The sequence below is a fragment of the Palaemon carinicauda genome, chromosome 38 (assembly GCF_036898095.1).
Source record: "Palaemon carinicauda isolate YSFRI2023 chromosome 38, ASM3689809v2, whole genome shotgun sequence".
Classification (NCBI taxonomy): domain Eukaryota; kingdom Metazoa; phylum Arthropoda; class Malacostraca; order Decapoda; family Palaemonidae; genus Palaemon; species Palaemon carinicauda.
The window spans coordinates 49,360,334-49,380,360 of record NC_090762.1 but is presented as its reverse complement, the minus strand read 5'-3'; the positions used below and the strand labels follow the sequence as shown (position 1 = coordinate 49,380,360).

Below are 20,027 nucleotides of genomic sequence, written 5' to 3'. Positions count from 1 at the left end.
CCTCCTCCTAGTTGTCCTCTTGTATATCCTCTAACTCTTTTTCCAATAAAGAATAGAGGAAGAGATTTAAGTCCAAAAAGGCCAGCCGTAATTTCCACGATAGGGCTCCCTGTGCCACCACCTCTCTTTCTAGGGAGGTGGAAGACACCAGTGTGGTTCCAGTCCCTGTGGGAGATAGAGCCATGGCACATGGGACCAAGTTTTCTGACCCTGTATCACGGACCCTGGTCTGGGCACCCCCTGTGACAGAGGACATCTGTACAATTTCTTTGTTCAAAGTTTGATGGAAGAGTTGCAGAGACCTCAATCTCCCTTCTTTCCAGGACTCTAGAAGCCCACTCTTCCTATACCCAAGAGTTCTCTTATTTTGATAGAGAAAATGACATTATTCAAGGTCATACTTGAGCACGTGCACTTTGGTGGGGCGGAGGGCTTTATTCCCCATTGGCCCTGGTTGCTCCTTTGTCCCACCCACAGTAGGAAAAGTACCTGGTACTTTTCTTGGTTCTGCTTTGTCCATGGCCAGGAGACCTCTTCCCATTCCCATTAGTCTGCCCAGGCCTCTGTCAGCCCCCGATTATGTTCACTGGTCTGTCCTTTGGACAGAACAGTGATATTTGTGGTGGGGAGCAGTCTCCGGAGCACATTGAGGCAGATTACAGAGTTGGAGAATTGCTTTTGTGAGGGCCCCTGGGCTCAGTCAGGAGTGCAGTAGCCTGGGGTAGGTGACCAGGCACTGCCTTCTGAGAGGACTTTGGTGCCATTTAAAGATCGAAGCCCTAGTTGGAGTTGACATTGGCCCCGGATTGGGTGGAATTTCAGATCTGTGGGTCTGAGAATTCACTCCAGTTCAGTAGGTGAAAGAAGATTCTGCCACCCCCCACTCTCTAGGCAGCATAGGTTCTACACATTGAAGAGCACTGCGTGTGCACCTCTGCAGTTTAACCCGTCATTGTTCGTCCTGTTAGAAGAACTTGGAGAGACTCGAGGCTTGGGGGCCAAGAGGATTGATCTTATACCAACCTGTTGATCATACTGGATATTTGTTTCCAAATGATATCCCCTTCAAGGGAAATGGAACTCCAGTTTTGATCAGGTATATGTACAACCCAGGCCCGATCAGTCCTTCATCCATATGAATGATAGAACATCATATCTCATTGTGCCAATGTTGAAACCATACGAAGGTGTTGTCGTTTGCCTCTCTGAGGTCTTGGTCTGAGCAATGAGGGTCCAATGGGCACCCTCATATAATGTGTTCCATGGTTTGTGGTTTGTTGTCTCACATGGGCATTTGGGGTTGGTAGCTAATTCCCATTTTTGGCAGTTATCTCCAGTTTTGCCTATTTGCTCTGTTTAGGGTTACTTAGTCCTTCCTGGTAAGGATTATTTTGCTGGGCAGGCCTTTGTTTTGGGCTGGGCAGTGCCTCATTGGATACCCATAGGTCAATTTCTCACCCCTCCTGTAACTGTGAGCAGCTGCCTGGATTGGTTCTAGCCCATCCACTGTTGCGAAGCTTTTGCAGGATTGCAGTCTTTGCCTTGCTTCCTGGTGATTGTTTAGTGGATGCCATGGTCATTAATTTGTTTATTCTCTTCAGTTTTTGCTAGTATTTCTCATCAGATATGGGGTGGTGCGATACGGGCTATTTTATATAAACATGGTAGAAGTGGTGATTTTAGGGTACCAGTAATAATACAACTGGACTTACTTAGCTCTGGGTCTACCTTATGGGCATGGCATGATCTTGTCCACACTGGTGCATAGTACTCTTAGTAGAGTACCAAAGTGCTAGGGCTGTTTCTCTTAGAGTCTCAGGATCTGTTCCACAGCTGGTGTTGGGGGGTTGCTGTGGAGGTTTCTAGATGCTTTTTCATAGATTAAGTGTTGGTCACATCCAGGGAGGAAAATTGAACCTTCCAGTTTTGGTTCCAGGGGACTTCCAGCCCATTAAGGTGCAAGTCTTCCTGATTAAAGGACAAAGGTTTATATAAAGCATAGGAATAAATGACAAGACTGCAAGACGAAGCACACTTTCAATGGATGAAGGAAATTTTAATAAGTTTAAAGTCGGTAAATAATGGGTTAAGGGGAGAGTGGGATACCCCCATCTTCACACTACCGAGCCAAAAAACAAAAGTGAGGGATCTTGCTGGGTGAGTGTGTATGAACAGGGTGGTCGGTCTACCTCCTGCTAACTAGTGCGGGATCATTGACACCTTGTGTAGAAGTTTATGGCTATATTACAGCTATGCTGAAAACATATATGCATAGTAAAGAAGTCAGGTTTGTTTAGTTGGGAAAATACAAATTACTTCCAAATTCTATATTTTTTCTAGTTATAGGAAAGATATTTGATATTTGTATGATTTCCATTTTTTTTGTGTATAGATTATCCAGTGCTCTTTATAGATCAGATGTTTATCCAATGAAAACTTTCATGAGCTGTGATTTTCTTTTTGTCTCTCATTGTTCATTTTATATGTTTATTTCTGCACAGTATATAGCTGCTCATATAAAAGTGGAAATGCATATTTAGTCCTCAAGAAATTTTCACATAAGGCAAGCTTTCCTTGTGCTTGTTATACCTGGAGGTTTTAAACATGACCATGCATAGAAACCTAACATTACATTTTATTTTCAGGTAGTAAACATTGGTTCAGGAGTGAGCATCCTCGCAGTGGATGGTCCAGACAATTATAGAAGAGTTTCTGGTACCAGTCTGGGAGGTGGTACATTTTTAGGACTTTGTTGCCTCCTCACAGGGTGCAAGACGTTTGAAGAAGCTATTGAGTTAGCGGCTGTAGGCAACAATGAAAATGTGGACAAATTAGTGAGGGACATTTATGGCGGTGACTATTCAAGATTTGGACTCAGCGGCAGTGTTGTTGCCAGCAGGTACTATAGATACTTTCTTGTATGTGTTCTTGTGCATTATGATGCTTAGTGGATTTTGCTTTTATTTACAAGAATTGCTAACTAATTCATTTAATCAAGCTTTCATTTATTACAAATTGTATTTGATTAATATTGTGAATCTTGTAGGAAAACAATGGACATCAAGTATTTAGATAAATATTAATGCTCCCAGACACATAGTCCTTGACATGCTGGAGAAAACTTTAAAAGCTGAACTAAGCTTCCCAGTTTTTGTATGTTTACAGATGTCTCATACTTTGCTTTTTTACTCTTTTCATTGTCAAATAAACGTATGGTAAATACAAATCAAAACTTGTAATATGGGTCATCTCATGAGAGCTGAAATTGTAAGCCCAATTGATGATAGGATTTTGTCCTACTTTTTCTTTAATATTAAGTAATGCTTTTCTGAATGCAATTGCTTTAACTTCAGTTAGAAGTCATTATCAAGATTCACAATCTCATACTCAATCTCTTTAGTATTATCTTATTCAGTAAAACCTTGTTAACTTCTGATTCTCCAAATGCGGCTTTGAGACTATATTCTATTGAACATTTGATACTATTTTTTAGAAAATATACGCTGAAAATTCACTCATGTACTGCAGCTTAAATGGGGAGCACCATGCAGTTTTTTTTTTTTTTTTTTTATTTAAATGATGCGCCATTTCTTCAGCACTCAGTATTATTATAATTATTTCTCTCTATATATTCTATGTTTTGATTATTTCTGAACCTTCTATTAGGATGCTTGGCATTTACCCCTAAAAAGGAAAAATATCCTGTTTTCTTGCCTTTCATGGGTAAATTAGACAACGTACCAGTTAATGGCAGCCACTGAAGCTTGAAAAGCCACAGGTACTTTATCTTTTAAGTTGTCACATCAGTTTGTTGTTAGGTTTTTAGCAGCCACAAAGGTGTCTTTCTCCAGATTTGTTAGCTACTACTTTGTAGATTGTTCAAGGGATTTTTTTTTTTTTTTCTTGTGGGATCCTGGTCTCCATTCTCTTTCTCATGTCTTGAATAGTTTTGTGATATGATTAACTGTTGTGAGTAGTGTGAAGGCCTTGCTGTAGAAAAATTGTTTTAATGGTTACTGACCAAATTTAAAGTTCCGAGAAAACTTACTCCTAGTTTAGGGGGGAACCAAGAGGAGACTAGCCTAGTTGATTATAGCATGGGTGGTAACAATAATGTTACACCAGTACTGGATTCCAAGGCTGTAATAGCCTGTTTATATTTTGATTAAGAGTAGATAACAGGTATGTATCTTGAGGATGGGGCAAAAACATCCATTAATTTCTTCCCCTGTTTTGGATGTAGACGGGATTAACCCTTTCACTACGATGATGACTTTTGATGTCAAAGTATGCCTTGTGATACACGCCAAGATGTCCGGGATATGTCATTTACAAATATAAACTATATGGAAGTTACCATTCATATATCATAGAAATGAGTAAGCACATGGTCATGTATCGCACAGTTTGCACTCAGGAAATTTCACTAAAAAAAATCTCTCCTCCCTAATGTTGGCCCCTTCTTCTTTCTTCAGCCAACCAACGAAGTCTTTGGGATTTTAGCCTTTATTCCTGATTTTGTAAGAGCTATTTTAGTCTATTTTTATGGGGCCGTATAGAATCACACCACTCTAGCCAGTGGCAACATACCTACCTGAAGCACTACTTAAAAGTACCCCCGACGCCTCCAGTTAAGAGACGTAGGGATACTCACATCTCGCACCACCACCAACAGAAATACTTGTGATTCTAGTCCTTATTCAAGATTATATAAGGTCTGTTTTAGTGTATTTTTATGTTGCCATATGTATTCAAATCATACAGAAAGTACTACGTAGCGTTTTTCAACCATCATCGGTTCTCTGCTTCCCACATCACCGAAACATTTTACCAGTAATACAAGTTGTTGACACACAATTAGATTTTTTTTCTTATTTTATTCATTTTTTTCAACTGTTGTTTCTACAAAATAATATATTCATGTCTTACATATTTCGTATTAGTATTGTTCATTGTTTTCTTGAGTAAAAGTTAGCCTACTGACATTATTTTCATTTATTGACATGCCATGCAGTATGTCACGTTTTTATATGCGCAGTCTTTATTTCCAAGCTTGTGAAATACCCAAAATAGGAATTATTCAATTCATAGTTACAGTCACACCAGGTGGATTACAGAAGAATAAACAAATCTCATGTCTCAGTTTTTTGTTCATTGTATACCTTATAATTATACATTATATACTACTTTTTGTGTCAAAGGAAACAAATGGATATTTTCATTACATTTATATATAACATGAGGTCCATTATTACTGATGAGTAGTTTTATAAGGGAAAAGTTAATAAGAAAATTGCTGAAGTGGGTATCAGGAGTCGAGGAGATGCATTGAAGTCTTTTTCAACCTTCTTAAAATGGTCACCAGGGAATTCTTTTCGTAACAGTGGTAGAACATCAGGATTCTGCTCTAGTAGACATTCTGGAAGAGTTCTAACAGGGCTTGAAGATCTCATCAAAGAATGCTATGACAGTCCCTCCCTTCATGAGAACTTTTGGTAATCTTTTTCTACAAAATTTTTTGGTTTCATATATTTTTAGCATTTCCCTTATTTTACTATTTTACTCGAAACAAAAGGTTTGTCACCCTGTCCTTCCTCCTCCTCAGATGAACTCTCTGCATCCTCTTGTTGCTGCTCCTTATGCAACTCTACCAGCTCCTCAGATGTCAGATGCCTGCTATGCTGATTTAAAAGATTATTGATGTCCCTTTCCAACTCCAACTGCATTTTCTTTCCCAAGGGCACAGTTTTATTGTCAACTGCCTCTAGGATGCATTCAGGTTACAGTTTCCTCCACGCAGAATTAAGGGTTCTGTTTGTGACCCCTTCCGTGGCTTTTATGAGCATTTGAAGGCTGCTGACAATGTGTAAGCATTCCATGGTTTATAGTATTTTAGTGGTGTTGGGCAGCAGGATCCTGATTCTTATGAATTTAAAACTTCTCCATTAGGTAGTCTTCAATGGCTGTAAGATGGGAAGGAACATTGTCCATAACCAACAAAGCTTGGGAGGTTCTTCTCCATGAGGTACTTTTTGACTTCAGGACCATAAACCTCATTGACTCGTTCCACAAAAAGATATAAATCGTCCAACTTGTTGTTTGACATCTAAATGTTCAGTTGCTTCTTCTGCACTTTGTCCTTTATAAAAACTAATGGATTCTCCTAATTATACTCCAGGAGAGGTTTGATTTTGCAATTCCTTCTAGCATTAGCGAAGAACAACAAGATTAGACAGTCTTTTATGGGCTTGTGGTTGGGAATTTCCTTTTCTGTTGTGAGAATGAAGGATCTCCTGGGCATCATCTTCCAAAACAGACTAGTCTGATCACAATTGAACACTTGCTGCTGCATAGAAGACTCAGAATTCACAAACTTTTTAGATTATGCAGCAAATGCCTTTGCTGTCTTGACATTGGAGCTTGCTGCTCGCCGTGTCGCACAAATCTATGGATTTCAGTTCTTCGCTTGAAATATTCTAACCAGCCTCATCCTCAACTTACCTTGAATGTTTCTTTATCTTTGTATGCTGATGTACTTGGCTCTTTTATTATTATTATTTTTTTTTTTTTATCAATGTCAATAAATGTTCTTTGTAACTGTATCTCTTGCTAACTGCTTTTCATTGATCCAGATAAGCAGCAACTTTTCTATGTTATCAAGAAACAATGTGGGCATTGTTTCTTCATTTTCAGCACCCCTTAGCCCCAAATGATTTTATTTTTTCTTTATTTTGAGAGTTGTACAAATTTTCAATGTGGTATGATTGTACATACATGGAAGGTCTACTAGACGCTTACGTAGTTCATGCTTCTCGATATTTTCATTTTCACTTTTATAGTAATCATCTCCTTTTCATCTTACCATCCTTCTTAATCATCTTTGGGGGCCATTATCTAGATGCTCTAATACACTGTTACTGTTAACTTGACAATGAATAATAGCAATCACTTTTAAATATTTAACTTAGCCGGGGAATATATAATAGCTGCTGCTCCAGCGGCTCGACAGAAAAACACACAAAAACTCGCGAGCGATCGCTATGAAGGTTGCGGGTGTGCCCACCAGCGCCAACTATCGGCCAGATACCGCATATGCATGTAAACAAGCCTCAATTCTTCTCTGTCGGCCTTAATGACAAGACGTATCAATACTCGCTGTATAACCTGGAGTTTTCTCAACATATTTGGTGAAGTACTTCATTTTGGTTTGAGCTTTCGCAGTGCAGGTGTTTTTCCTCAACTTAAACTCTTGAACTCTGTGTTGGACAGATTTAATTGTTGATGACTTGGATTGTTTTTTGGACTTTCTTTGACTAATTCAAAATGGCTGACGCTTCTCAAGCCCCTAGATTTCGTAAGTGTAATGCTAGGGATTGCAATAGGCGTCTTCCAAAGGCCTCTCTCGACCCACATACTGTGTGTTCTAATTGTCGGGGTAAAACCTGTCAATTAGGAGATCGGTGTGAGGAATGCGTGGGCCTTTCGGAATTCGATTGGCTCGAATATGACAAATATTCTCGTAAGCTAGAGAGAGATAGGGTGAGGAGGAGTTCCTCTAGATCAGTAGATTTGTCCTCTCCCCATGCCCCTGAACCTAATCCTTCCCCTGTAGTGGTTGTGCCTGAACCCCCTACTGGCACTCAGGAACCATCAATGCGAGACATGTTACGTGCCATTCATGCCTTGGGTGAAAGAGTTGAGTCGTTAGCTACAGATCGTAATCAACTCATGGCTGACGTTAAAGAGCTAAAGTGTCAGAGTGCCACAGCGGAAAATCGTGGGAAAGTGATTAGTGCGCAAAATGTTTTCAGTGTTGCGACCGAGGATTCGTCTGTTCGTGCCTGTCGTTCGCCTAGTCCGAGACCTCTTGCAAGCTCCCAAGCCCAGGGGAGAAGTAATGTCGTACGACTTATGGGTTCGAGAGGCCTTGATCAGCGAACAGACGTTCCCTCTATGGTAACAGGCGTGTCTCATCAAGATCGCGCCTACCATAAGACGAGAGAGACCATTTTCTCCTCGTCATCTGAAGGCTTTTCGCATAAGAAACCGTGGAGCAAGGTTTCTAGGCCCCTTAAGCGAAAGTCGGTCCCTTCAGGACAGGTCCAGCGTCCTGGTTGTAGCCATTGGGACAGCTCTGACCCTTTGCAGTCATCGGAAGACTGCTCGCTGCCTAAGCAGCAACGTTACACAGGCTCAGAGAGTCTTGGTGTAGGCAAGGTTGTGCAGTCTCAGACGTTAACCCCGTCTGTTACCACACCCATTCCCGTTGATCCTAAATGGGTTGTACTGCAGGACATGCAGATCAAGCTCGCCTCCCTTATGGAAGACTATTCTGCCGCAAAGGTTCACGATGATCCTCGCCGCTTAGCTGATCGAGATCCTGGCCTTCAGCCGCCAAAACGAGCCTTTGCTCGTCCTGTTGACGTTGGCGTTGCTAAGTCACGTCAATCACGCTTTGTAGAGCCTCACTCGATGCAGTCACGTGTTGACTTTCAGCCGCATATGGACGTTCAGCCACTTCCTAATGCTCTTGTTGACGTTCAGGACGTTTGCCAACCAGCGGAGTTGACTTGTTTTGACGCTGAGCGTCAACCACCGCAGTCTAGAGTTGTTTTGACTGCTCAGTCTAGGCAGTCAAAACAGTCTCGAGTTGACGTCGAGCGTCCTCCCGCTCCTGTTGTTGTTGACAGTCAGGCTGTTAAGCAGTTACATGACGTAGCGTCCTAGACTGCTACTAATGCACCAGTGCGTGTGGACTCTGCGTGTCAAGCATTGCCAACCCCTTTGCTTGTTACTCAGCAGTTGTCGGATGAAGATCCTTCAGATGAGGACGTTGCTGACCCTCATCATGATGATCATCCTTCGGATGTAGACGAACCTAGAACGGTTCTTCCTTCAATGGACCTTAAGAAAGTCATGTTAATTTTCAAGGAGCTTTTTCCCGATCACTTTGTCACTGTTGCTCCTCGTTCGCCACCGTCTGAGTTTGCTCTAGGCTTACCTGCTAACATGCCAACCTTTACTAAGCTAGTGCTCTCTCGCTCTTCCAAGAGAGCTTTACGACTTTTAGGCGACTGGTTGGATACCAGGAGGAGTTTGGGGAAGACGGCCTTTGCCTTCCCTTCGTCAAAGCTCTCGTCTAGATCGAGCGTCTGGTATGCCACGGGAGAAGTTCTCGGCTTGGGAGTCCCTGCCTCTGCCCAGGGTGACTTCTCAAGCCTCGTAGACTCTCCCCGCCGCCTAGCCATGAGACGCTCGAAGATTAGTTGGTCCTCCTCGGACCTTGACCATCTGCTGAAAGGCGTATACAGGGCCTTTGAAGTTTTCAACTTCCTTGACTGGTCATTGGGAGCTTTAAGTAGGAAAATCTCATCGGCTGATAGAGATGTTTCCTTACTGATAATGTCATGTATGGATAAAGCCATCCGCGATGGTTCCAATGAGCTCGCCTCCTCTTTTACGTCGGGAGTCTTAAAGAAGCGAGAGTCCCTTTGCTCTTTTCTTTTGGCAGGAGTTACTCCCTGTCAGAGATCAGAACTGCTCTTTGCTCCCTTATCAAAGTTTTTGTTTCCGCAACAATTGGTTAAGGACATAGCTTCTTCGCTTGTGCAGAAGGACACCCATGACTTGATGGCGTCCTCTGCTCGCAAGGGGACTCCTTCTACATCATTTGCTGTAAGACCCAGGATCGACACTCCGGCATCCAGATTTATCCCGCCCTTTCGTGGCAGAGCTCCCAGCAGGGGAAGTACTCGTGCCGAGGGAAAGAGAGGAAAGAAGAGAGGAGCCATGTCCTCACGTGGCAGAGTCTGTCTGCCCACAACCTCAGACAGCAGTAGGAGCCAGATTGAAGAGCTTCTGGCAGGCCTGGGAGAAGAGGGGCGCAGACCAACAGTCTGTTCGGTTGCTCAGAGAGGGGTACAAAATTCCGTTTGTACGCAAACCTCCTCTAGCGACAACCCCCTTCGACCTCTCTCCCAGGTACCAAGAGGAGTCAAAGAGACAAGCCCTAAACCTAGAAGTGTCTCTGTTGCTAGAGAAGGGAGCGGTGGTGAAAGTCTCGGACCTTCAATCACCGGGGTTTTACAACCGTCTCTTCCTAGTCCCAAAGAAGACATGAGGTTGGAGACCGGTGCTAGACGTCAGTGCGCTCAACGTCTTTGTTACGAAAACAAAGTTCACTATGGAGACCACGAAGTCAGTCTTAGCAGCGGTCAGAAAGGGAGACTGGATGGTCTCTCTCGACCTACGAGATGCGTACTTCCACATTCCTATACACCCAGATTCCCAACCGTTTCTGAGGTTTGTTTTCAGGAATGTGGTATACCAGTTTCGGGCCCTGTGCTTTGGCCTAAGTCCTGCTCCTCTCGTGTTTACGAGGCTTATGAGGAATGTGGCAAAATTCCTCCATTTATCGGGAATCCGAGCCTCCCTGTACTTGGACGACTGGCTTCTCAGAGCTTCGTCCAGTCATTGCTGTCTGCAGGATCTTCATTGGACATTGGATCTGACCAAGGAATTGGGACTTTTGGTCAACCTAGAAAAGTCCCAGGTGATTCCATCCCAAACTATACTGTATTTAGGGATGGAGATTCGCAGTCCAGTTTTTCGGGCTTTTCCGTCTGCCACCCGAATAGATCAAGCCCTGCTCAAAGTCCAACTAATGTTGAAGAAAGAACGGTGCTCAGTCAGGAATTGGATGAGTCTAGTAGGAACTCTATCATCCCTGGAGCAGTTTGTCTCGCTAAGAAGACTACACCTTCGACCTCTCCAGTTCCATCTAGCCTTTCACTGGAACAAGGGCAAGACGTTAGAGACGGTCTCAATCCCGGTCTCCGAACCAGTAAAGGCATGCCTGAAATGGTGGAACAACAATATCAGTCTGAGAGAGGGACTTTCCCTAGCAGTTCAGAACCCAAACCACGTACTATTCTCAGACGCGTCGGATTTGGGTTGGGGTGCGACCCTGGACGGTCGGGAATGCTCAGGTCTGTGGACCTCAAGTCAGAGGAGCATGCACATCAACGGCAAGGAGCTTTTGGCAGTCCACTTAGCCTTGATGAAATTTGAAAGTCTCCTTCGAAACAAAGTGGTAGAGATCAACTCCGACAATACCACAGCCTTGGCGTACATCTCCAAGCAAGGAGGCACACACTCCCTCTCGCTGTACGAGATCGCAAGGGACCTGCTCATTTGGTCAAGAGATCGAGGCATCTCCCTGTTAACGAGGTTTATCCAGGGCGACTTGAACGTCTTAGCAGACTGTCTCAGTCGGAGGGGTCAGGTAATTCCTACGGAATGGACCCTCCACAAGGACGTGTGCAAGAGTCTTTGGGCGACTTGGGGTCAACCCACCATAGACCTCTTTGCCACCTCGATGACCAAGAGACTTCCAATCTATTGCTCTCCAGTCCCAGACCCAGCAGCAATTCACATAGACGCATTTCTCCTAGATTGGTCTCATCTGGACTTATATGCATTCCCACCATTCAAGATTCTCAACAAGGTACTGCAGAAGTTCGCCTCTCACGAAGGGACAAGGTTGACGTTGGTTGCTCCCCTCTGGCCCGCGAGAGAGTGGTTCACCGAGGTACTTCGATGGCTGGTAGACTTTCCAAGAAGTCTTCCTCTAAGGGTAGATCTGTTACGTCAGCCCCACGTAAAGAATGTCCATCAAAACCTCCCCGCTCTTCGTCTGACTGCCTTCAGACTATTGAAAGACTCTCAAGAGCTCGAGGCTTTTCAAAGGAGGCAGCCAGTGCGATTGCAAGAGCGAGGAGAGCTTCTACCATCAGAGTATACCAGTCGAAGTGGGAAGTCTTTCGAGACTGGTGCAAGTCAGCATCTGTATCCTCGTCCAGTACCTCTGTAGCCCAATTCGCAGATTTTCTTTTACATCTGAGAAAGGTTCGCTCCCTTTCAGCTCCCACGATTAAGGGCTACAGGAGCATGTTGGCTTCGGTCTTTCGGCATAGAGGCTTAGATCTTTCCAACAATAAAGATCTCCAAGATCTCCTTAAGTCTTTCGAGACCTCTAAGGAACGTCGTTTGGCAACTCCTGGATGGAACTTAGACGTGGTCCTAAGGTTCCTCATGTCAGACAGGTTTGAGCCATTACATTCAGCCTCCCTGAAGGATCTCACCCTCAAGACACTTTTCCTAGTGTGCTTGGCTTCGGCTAAAAGAGTCAGTGAACTTCATGCCTTCAGTAAGAACATCGGCTTTTCTACAGAAAAAGCCACTTGTTCACTTCAACTTGGTTTCCTGGCCAAAAATGAACTGCCTTCTCGTCCTTGGCCTAAATCTTTTGATATTCCTTGCTTATCAAAGATCGTAGGCAACGAACTGGAAAGAGTATTATGTCCTGTTAGAGCTCTTAAGTTCTATTTAGCTCGTACTAAGTCATTACGAGGTAAATCTGAGGCATTATGGTGCTCAGTTAAGAAACCATCATTGCCTATGTCAAAGAATGCTTTGTCATACTTTATCAGATTTTTAATACGAGAAGCTCATTCTCACTTGAATGAGAAAGACCGATGTTTGCTTAAGGTTAAGACGCACGAAGTTAGAGCTATAGCAACCTCCGTGGCCTTCAAGCAAAATAGATCTCTGCAAAGTATTATGGACGCGACTTTTTGGAGAAGCAAGTCATGTTTCGCGTCATTTTACTTAAAAGATGTCCAGACTCTTTACGAGGACTGCTACACACTGGGTCCATTCATTGCAGCGAGTGCAGTAGTGGGTGAGGGTTCTACCACTAAACTTCCCTAATTCCAATATCCTTTTTAATCTGTCTCTTGAAATGTTTTTAATATTGTTTTTTGGGTTGTACGGAAGGCTAAGAAGCCTTTCGCATCCTGGTTGATTTGGCGGGTGGTCAAAGTCATTTCTTGAGAGCGCCCAGATTAGGGGTTTGATGAGGTCCTGTTTGTATAGGTTGCAGCCCTTGATACTTCAGCTCCTGGGAGTCTTTCAGCATCCTAAGAGGATCGCTGGGCTTCGTGAGGAAGACAGACTTACAAGGCATTGTAATCGTCTAAGTCAACTTCCTTACCAGGTACCTATATATTTGGGTTTTGTTATATTATAACTGTCAAAAACTCTAAGCATATACGCTGTAAACTTAATTAACTCTGGTCTCTACCCACCACCTTGGGTGTGAATCAGCTATTATATATTCAGCGGCTAAGTTAAATATTTAAAAATGATATTTTGATTATAAAATAAATTTTTGAATATACTTACCCGGTGAATATATAAATTAAAGGCCCTCCCTTCCTCCCCAATAGAGACGCAGCGGGACGAGAAGAATTGAGGCTTGTTTACATGCATATGCGGTATCTGGCCGATAGTTGGCGCTGGTGGGCACACCCACAACCTTCATAGCGATCGCTCGCGAGTTTTTGTGTGTTTTTCTGTCGAGCCGCTGGAGCAGCAGCTATTATATATTCACTGGGTAAGTATATTCAAGAATTTATTTTATAATTAAAATATCATTTTTCAGTAAAGAACACGTGTTCACAACTACAAAGTTCCTCTAGGTAGTGTTCTTGTCCTATTACTTTTCATACTATGTACAGTACACATGACATGTGGTTTAGCCTAGAAAGCAAGCTTATTGCATATGGAGATAATGCTACTCTTTGCATTAATTCCATCTCCTGATTGTAGGTCTGGGGTTGTTTAATCCCTTAATAGAGATTTAGCTAAAATTAGTGCATGGTGCAAATTATTGGGAATGAAAAGTATGATTGTAAGTAGGTCGAGGACAGTGGCTCATCAGCATCTGGGTCTCGGCATTGAAAATATTTTTAACTGTATGACTTTAAAATTTTAGGTGTGATAACTGATAGCAAATTTACTTGTAGGAAACACATTCACTCTTTCTTCTCCAATTGCACAAAAAATTTGCTTATTGAGAAAGTCTTTTAAGAAGTGTTATGATTCTGTCGTTCTGCCTTGTTTCAAGTATTGTTCTCTCCGGTCTTCAGCTGGTGAATCTCATTTTAATTTGTTGGAAAGAAAGTTATGGTCTATTAAATTTCTTAGTCGTGATCTAGATATTAATCTCTAGCCACGTCATTCAGTTAGTTCATTATGTATGCTGTATAAGATTGCTCATAATTCTGACCATGCCATATGAGTACCTGAAAATATGAGGCATTACCTGTGGGTAGACTATTCATTAGTAGAGATTATCATTAACTATACAATCCTGTCATGGTTACTTTGCTTTCTTAGTGTACCTGAAAATATTAGAAACCATAATTTTACACATGTTGCTATCCTCAAGTACTATGTTATTTTTCCTAATAGTTTCAGCAATTTGAAAGTTAAACTTGTTGAAATCAGGATCAAGTACTCTATACTTACAAGTGTTAAGAAAAATCTTTTGAGAAGGAAATTTATTTATATTGTAAGATTATCACCTCATTCATGACGTGCCTTAAAATTTAGTGTCAAAGCCTGGGAGACCACTTCTACTAATGGTTTTCTTACCATACAGTGCACCATTTTATTGGAACAAATATTGAATCAATTGTTTAGTATCTAGAATATTCACTCTTGAGTTTTTATGATACTGGGAAAGATTGAATTTACATTAATTATAGTTTGATGTCCAGATTTCAATTTACATTTGGCAGCTCACTGATAACAGCATGGCATAAACTTCAGATAATGGCACTTCTTCTCACTTTGTTGTATTTAGCAGTAAAATTCCTATTACCTTTGATGTGAGAACTGTTTTTATTTTTTTCTATTTTTTGGTTTTTAGATATTAGCCTAGTGCTATGTGAAAACTTAGAAATGTTCAGTCTCATAGACTGCTGTACTATGATTACTGATCCCTACAGTCCATGTTATTTAAGAAACAGTGGCAGAGTAGGTGCAGTAGCTGGGCAAAATTTTATACCTATCTACCAAGGCAACCTCCCCCAGTTTTGGGAGTTAGCTGACATCCCAAAATAATGAACAAAAGAGGACTTACCTTCTTTCAGCTCCCGTTATCAACCACAATGAAGCTTTATATGCTGAATCCCCAACTGCTGCTACTTGAGCAGTCACCAAGGTGACCAGAGGAAGCAGCAGGGCCTATCGGAACTGCATGACAATAGCTTGCCATTCATTCCTATTTCTTACATGCACTTTTGCCTCTCGGATTTATCCTATCACCTAGAGCTTTCTTAACTCCATCCATCCACTCAAACCTTGGCCTTCCTCATGTACTACTCCCATCAACTCTTGCATTCATCATCCTATTCAGCAGACAGCCATTTTCCATTCTCTTTACATAGCCAAATCACATCAACACATTCATATCCACTGTAGCTGCTAAATCACTTCTTGCACGCGTTCTCACCCTCACTACTTCGTTCCTAACTCTATCTAATAGAGATACACCCGCTATATTCCTCAGACACTTCATCTCGAACACATTCATTTTCTGTCTCTCCATCATTTTCATTCCCCACAACTGCGATCCATACATCACAGTTGGTACGATCACTTTCTCATACAGAAGTCTTTTACCCTCTGTTCTTTACCACTCCCTTAACTGCCCCAAAAACTTTACATTCTTCATTCACTCTGTGACGTACATCTGCTTCCACTCCACCATTTGCAGCAACAACATACCCCAAGTACTTAAACTGATCAACTTCAAGTAACCCCATTCAAAATTACATTCAACTTAGCAGCACCCTCCCTTCTCATGCACCTCATAACCTTACTCTTCCCCACATTAACTCTCAACTTGCTTCTCTCACACACCCTCCCAAACTCTGTCACTAATCAATCCATCTTCTCCAAGTCTGCAATCAATATCTTATCATCCACAAGCAACAACTGATTCATCTCCCATTCATGATCACTCATTTATCAGTTTCAATCCTCGACCAGGCACTTGAGCATTAACCTCTCTCACAGCTCCATCAACAAACGAATTCAACAACCATGGTGACATCACTCATCCTTGTCTCAGCCCCACTCTCATTGGAAACCACTCACTCACTTCATTTCCTATCCTAATACTTGCTTTATTGCCTATGTATAAACTCTTCACTGCTTGCAACAACCTTCCACCAATTTGGTATAACATAATATTCCCCATCGCTTCCCTATCAACTCTTATAAGCTTTCTCCAGATCCATAAATGCGACATACACCACCTTACCTTTTGCTAAATATTTCTTGCATATCTGCCTAACTGTAAAAATCTGATCCAAACATCCCCTATTTCTTTTAAAACCACCCTGCAATTCTAATATTGCATCCTCTATTTTATCCTTAATCCTATTAGTTAGCACTGTACCATATACTTTTCCAACCACACTCAAACTAATACCACTTGAATTACGACTCTTGCACATTTCCCTTACCTTTGTACAGCAGAACAGTACACGCACAGGCTCAGTCCGCTGGTACCATTGGCAACATAAAACATAACAATCTCACCAACCATTCAAGTACAGTCATACCCCTTCCTTCAACATCGCAGCCCTCGCGCCATCCATACCAGGGGCTTTTCCTGCTCTCGTTTCATCTAGTGCTTTCTTCTCTACCTCTCTTGTAATATCCTATTCTCATCTTCCATCACTGGTACCTCAACATTTAGCAAACTTTCAAAATATTCAGCCCACCATTTCGCTGCCTCCTTCTTTCAACAACCTTCCATTTTCCTCTTTCACTGTCTTCACTTCTTGATCCACCCCTCCTTACTTCTTTCCAAAACGTCTTTTTATTCTTTCCATACAAACGACCTAATTCCTGACTCCACCTCCAGTCAGCCGCCCTCTTTGCTTCAGCTACCTTACATTTTACTTCCACATTTTCTCTATACCTTACCTACTTCTCTGCAGCCATCTCTTCCTTTTAACCTGTCATATGCCACTTTCAACTTTCTTGATGTTCACTTTTTACCTCTGGTTTTTTCAGCTCTTCAATCTTCACTACTTCACTTTTACAACCCCCCCCCCCCCCCACTTGGTTTCTCGAGTCTTTTGCTACAGCTGATTTTCCTTCAACTAAAAAGTGATCAGACGTACCTTTTGGCATACCCCTAAACACATGCACACCTTTCAATTTTCCAAACATCCTTCTTGTTATCAACTCATAATCCATTAATGCCCTTTCTACTACTATTCCATTTGCCACTCTTACCCATGTCTACTATTATGAATAAAGAAATAGTTTTCACAACATTGGAGTTTAGTGAAACTACTTAATGATTAGAATAATGCCAAGGTGATTCTTTTTTCTTTAACTACTGTCTTGGCATTATTTACTTTATTATAGTTTTCTGAATGTCCATGTTCATTTTCTCTTCCAGGACATATCTTTGCGAGTATTTGCCCAATATTCAAAAGTTAATTTTGCTCTAGCATAAGAATAAATCCCAGGGCTCTTTTTACAAATTACGAAAGATTTTGCAGAACATTATATGTAGATATTTAGTCATTTCTCAAAAGGGGCATGGTCACCACCATTATTACGCAGTATTGAACTAATATAGGAAGCAGTCTTGATTGGTCTGTTGCCTGTAGTTCTTCTTAAGGATATCTGGGGTGCTTCTGCCCCAAAAGGGTCTGGGATAAGGGGTGATTTTTTGGGGACTTTAGTTTAGGGGCACTACCCTTTGGTGAAGGTGTTGGTGATTATCATATTACTTTTCCATAGGTATTTGTAAATATGTTGGCTGAAGGTGTATCCTGTTTAGCATATAGAGAAGTTTTTTTTTTTTATCTCATGCAATCTTTTATTTAATTTCCTGATTTAAAAACTGTTTCTAATGTATTAGCATACACTAAGATATATTCTAATTTATAAAAACCTTGAGATTTAACCTTAGTAATTGTTTTTTCCAAGGTTTTTACTGTTGATTCGTAGCGAAGGTATATTGTTTAATCAACGTCCTGTATATTCTTCGTAGAGTCTTATAATTCTAATTTTATTTCAGCTTTGGTCATATGAATAGTGCAGAAAAGAGAGCAAAGGTCTCCCGAGAGGATCTGGCTTGTGCAACTTTAGTGACAATAACAAACAACATTGGCTCGATCGCACGTATGGTTGCTGCAAATGAAAAAATTGAAAAGGTATATCAATTTAAGTGTTTTTAAATATTGATGGCTATATCATATTTGATTTATCTTTGCAATAATGTATTGACGTCTTTGTATTGACAACAGCTTAAAAAGAGATTTATCTTGTGTTCTGTATTTATTCTGGGAATGATTGATCTTAATGAATAATGTGTAGGTCTAATACACAATTACTTTTTGCAAGAGTGCAGTATTGTTGTCACTTATTTTATTTTTCATTTTTAGAACTTATTTATATTATTATTTGAATGGTCGTTGGCTTTTAACCCTTTTACCCCCAACGCTATTTGGAACTTTCCAACCCTTAACCTCCCGGCGTTTTTTTTTTTTTCTAAGCACATTTTGCAATATATATTTTTTCAAATTGCTCTAACAGCCTTAATTTTCATCATAGGTCAGGTTGGTCTCATTATTTTGGGAAATGCCTGAAGTTTCTCTTAAAGTTATCAAAAATATGCAAAAAAATGTAAATAACGGTTTTTTGCAAGGACGTACCTGTACGTCCATGGGGGTAAAAGGGTTGAATTAAAGTAAATTCAAGAAGACATCTAGTTGAACTATACTAAAGAGTTGTGTATTTCATAGGTGTTGTTTGTTGGAAACTTTTTGCGTGTGAATCCGATCTCAATGAAGCTTCTTGCATATGCAATGGATTTTTGGTCTGGTGGACAACTGAAAGCTATCTTCTTAGAGCATGAGGTCAGTCAATTATTTTTATTTTCTTATAAATTACACATTTTTTTTTTTATTGATGACAAGAAACCTAAGTTCTTTTATGTATATGGATTGTTTAAAAAAGAAACTACAATATTGAAATTCTTTTTCATGCATTTTAGATCACTTTCAGTAATTTGTATTTTTTACTGTATTACTTCTATGACTTTTACCTCTTGAATAAAAAATGCTATAAGCTGGAAGTGAAAACTTGACAACTGAATAAAAAACAATATAAGGAATTTTTTAACCCTTACGATTCTCTTCCCACTCCATATCTACATGGCTAAACACCCACCAATAATAGAGAAGCAAGTGATATACTCTTTGCCTGAGAAAGCATATAATACTTAATTTGTTCCGACACAAATACTCACCGAGAACTACTTTTCTTGGAGTCACTTGTGATCCCTCAATCTCGACCAAGGTTTTTCCCGCCGTTACCCCCCCCCCCCCCCCCTACTCCGCTCTATATAGGCTGACCCCCGCCGCCAGAAAATGCGCCCTGAGGGCAGGGTTAGGGCAGGTCACTGCATCTCTGGGTCAGCGTCCCCATTAAGTTCCTTGGTCGTGAGCAGTACACAGCTCACTCTTTCGTCTCTCTCGATCCTTTGGCGCGTTTGTGTTCCACGTGTTTCCAACGTGGGGACTTGTGTTTTTTGCGTAGTGCGTTATTCGCAAGTGTTACAGTGCGTTCTCCCTGTATATATCACAGTGTACTTATAGCTCACTAGTGTTGTGCCATTCGTGTGCTAACGATGGAGCATGTGCGCTGTTGCCCTGGACCTAGAGCCGAAAAGTCGTGTGGGGCTTTCCTCTCTAAGCCAGAAGTAGACCCTCACTCCCTTTGTTCCACGTGTAGGGGGAAAGTTTGCTCCTCCGCGGACACGTGTCCGGAGTGCGTAAGTTGGGATGATATACAGTAGGGTCCCGAATTATGCGAGAATTTGGTCGATTAATGACCTCGTGTAAATGGAAAATCGCGAATTTCGAAACACACACCAGAAATAATTCCATTGTGGCCATGGCAACCAGCAATTTGCCTATTCAAATGTGTTTACTACCTATTTCCAATACTTTCTTTGTACTATACTGTATTTCTTTATATCAAATTGTTTTTGTAAATAAATAAAACATTTAATATACTTTAAAGTTCTAATAACTTGAAAAATGGTTAAAATTACAACCAGGATAGGTGTAAACACCATATATTTC

General features: G+C 41.3%; 1 protein-coding gene across 4 annotated transcripts in view; it reads left to right on the top strand.

The window, feature by feature from the left end:
* The window catches only part of fbl (pantothenate kinase 3 fbl), a 53,212-nt gene that overhangs the window by 19,382 nt on the left and 13,803 nt on the right, over nucleotides 1–20,027 (top strand). For all 4 annotated transcript variants that reach the window (XM_068362206.1, XM_068362207.1, XM_068362208.1 and 1 more), the window contains exons 6-8: nucleotides 2,646–2,899; nucleotides 17,957–18,092; nucleotides 18,684–18,797. In XM_068362206.1, coding sequence (XP_068218307.1) covers nucleotides 2,646–2,899; nucleotides 17,957–18,092; nucleotides 18,684–18,797 — 504 coding nt within the window. The remainder of the gene's footprint in view (nucleotides 1–2,645; nucleotides 2,900–17,956; nucleotides 18,093–18,683; nucleotides 18,798–20,027) is intronic.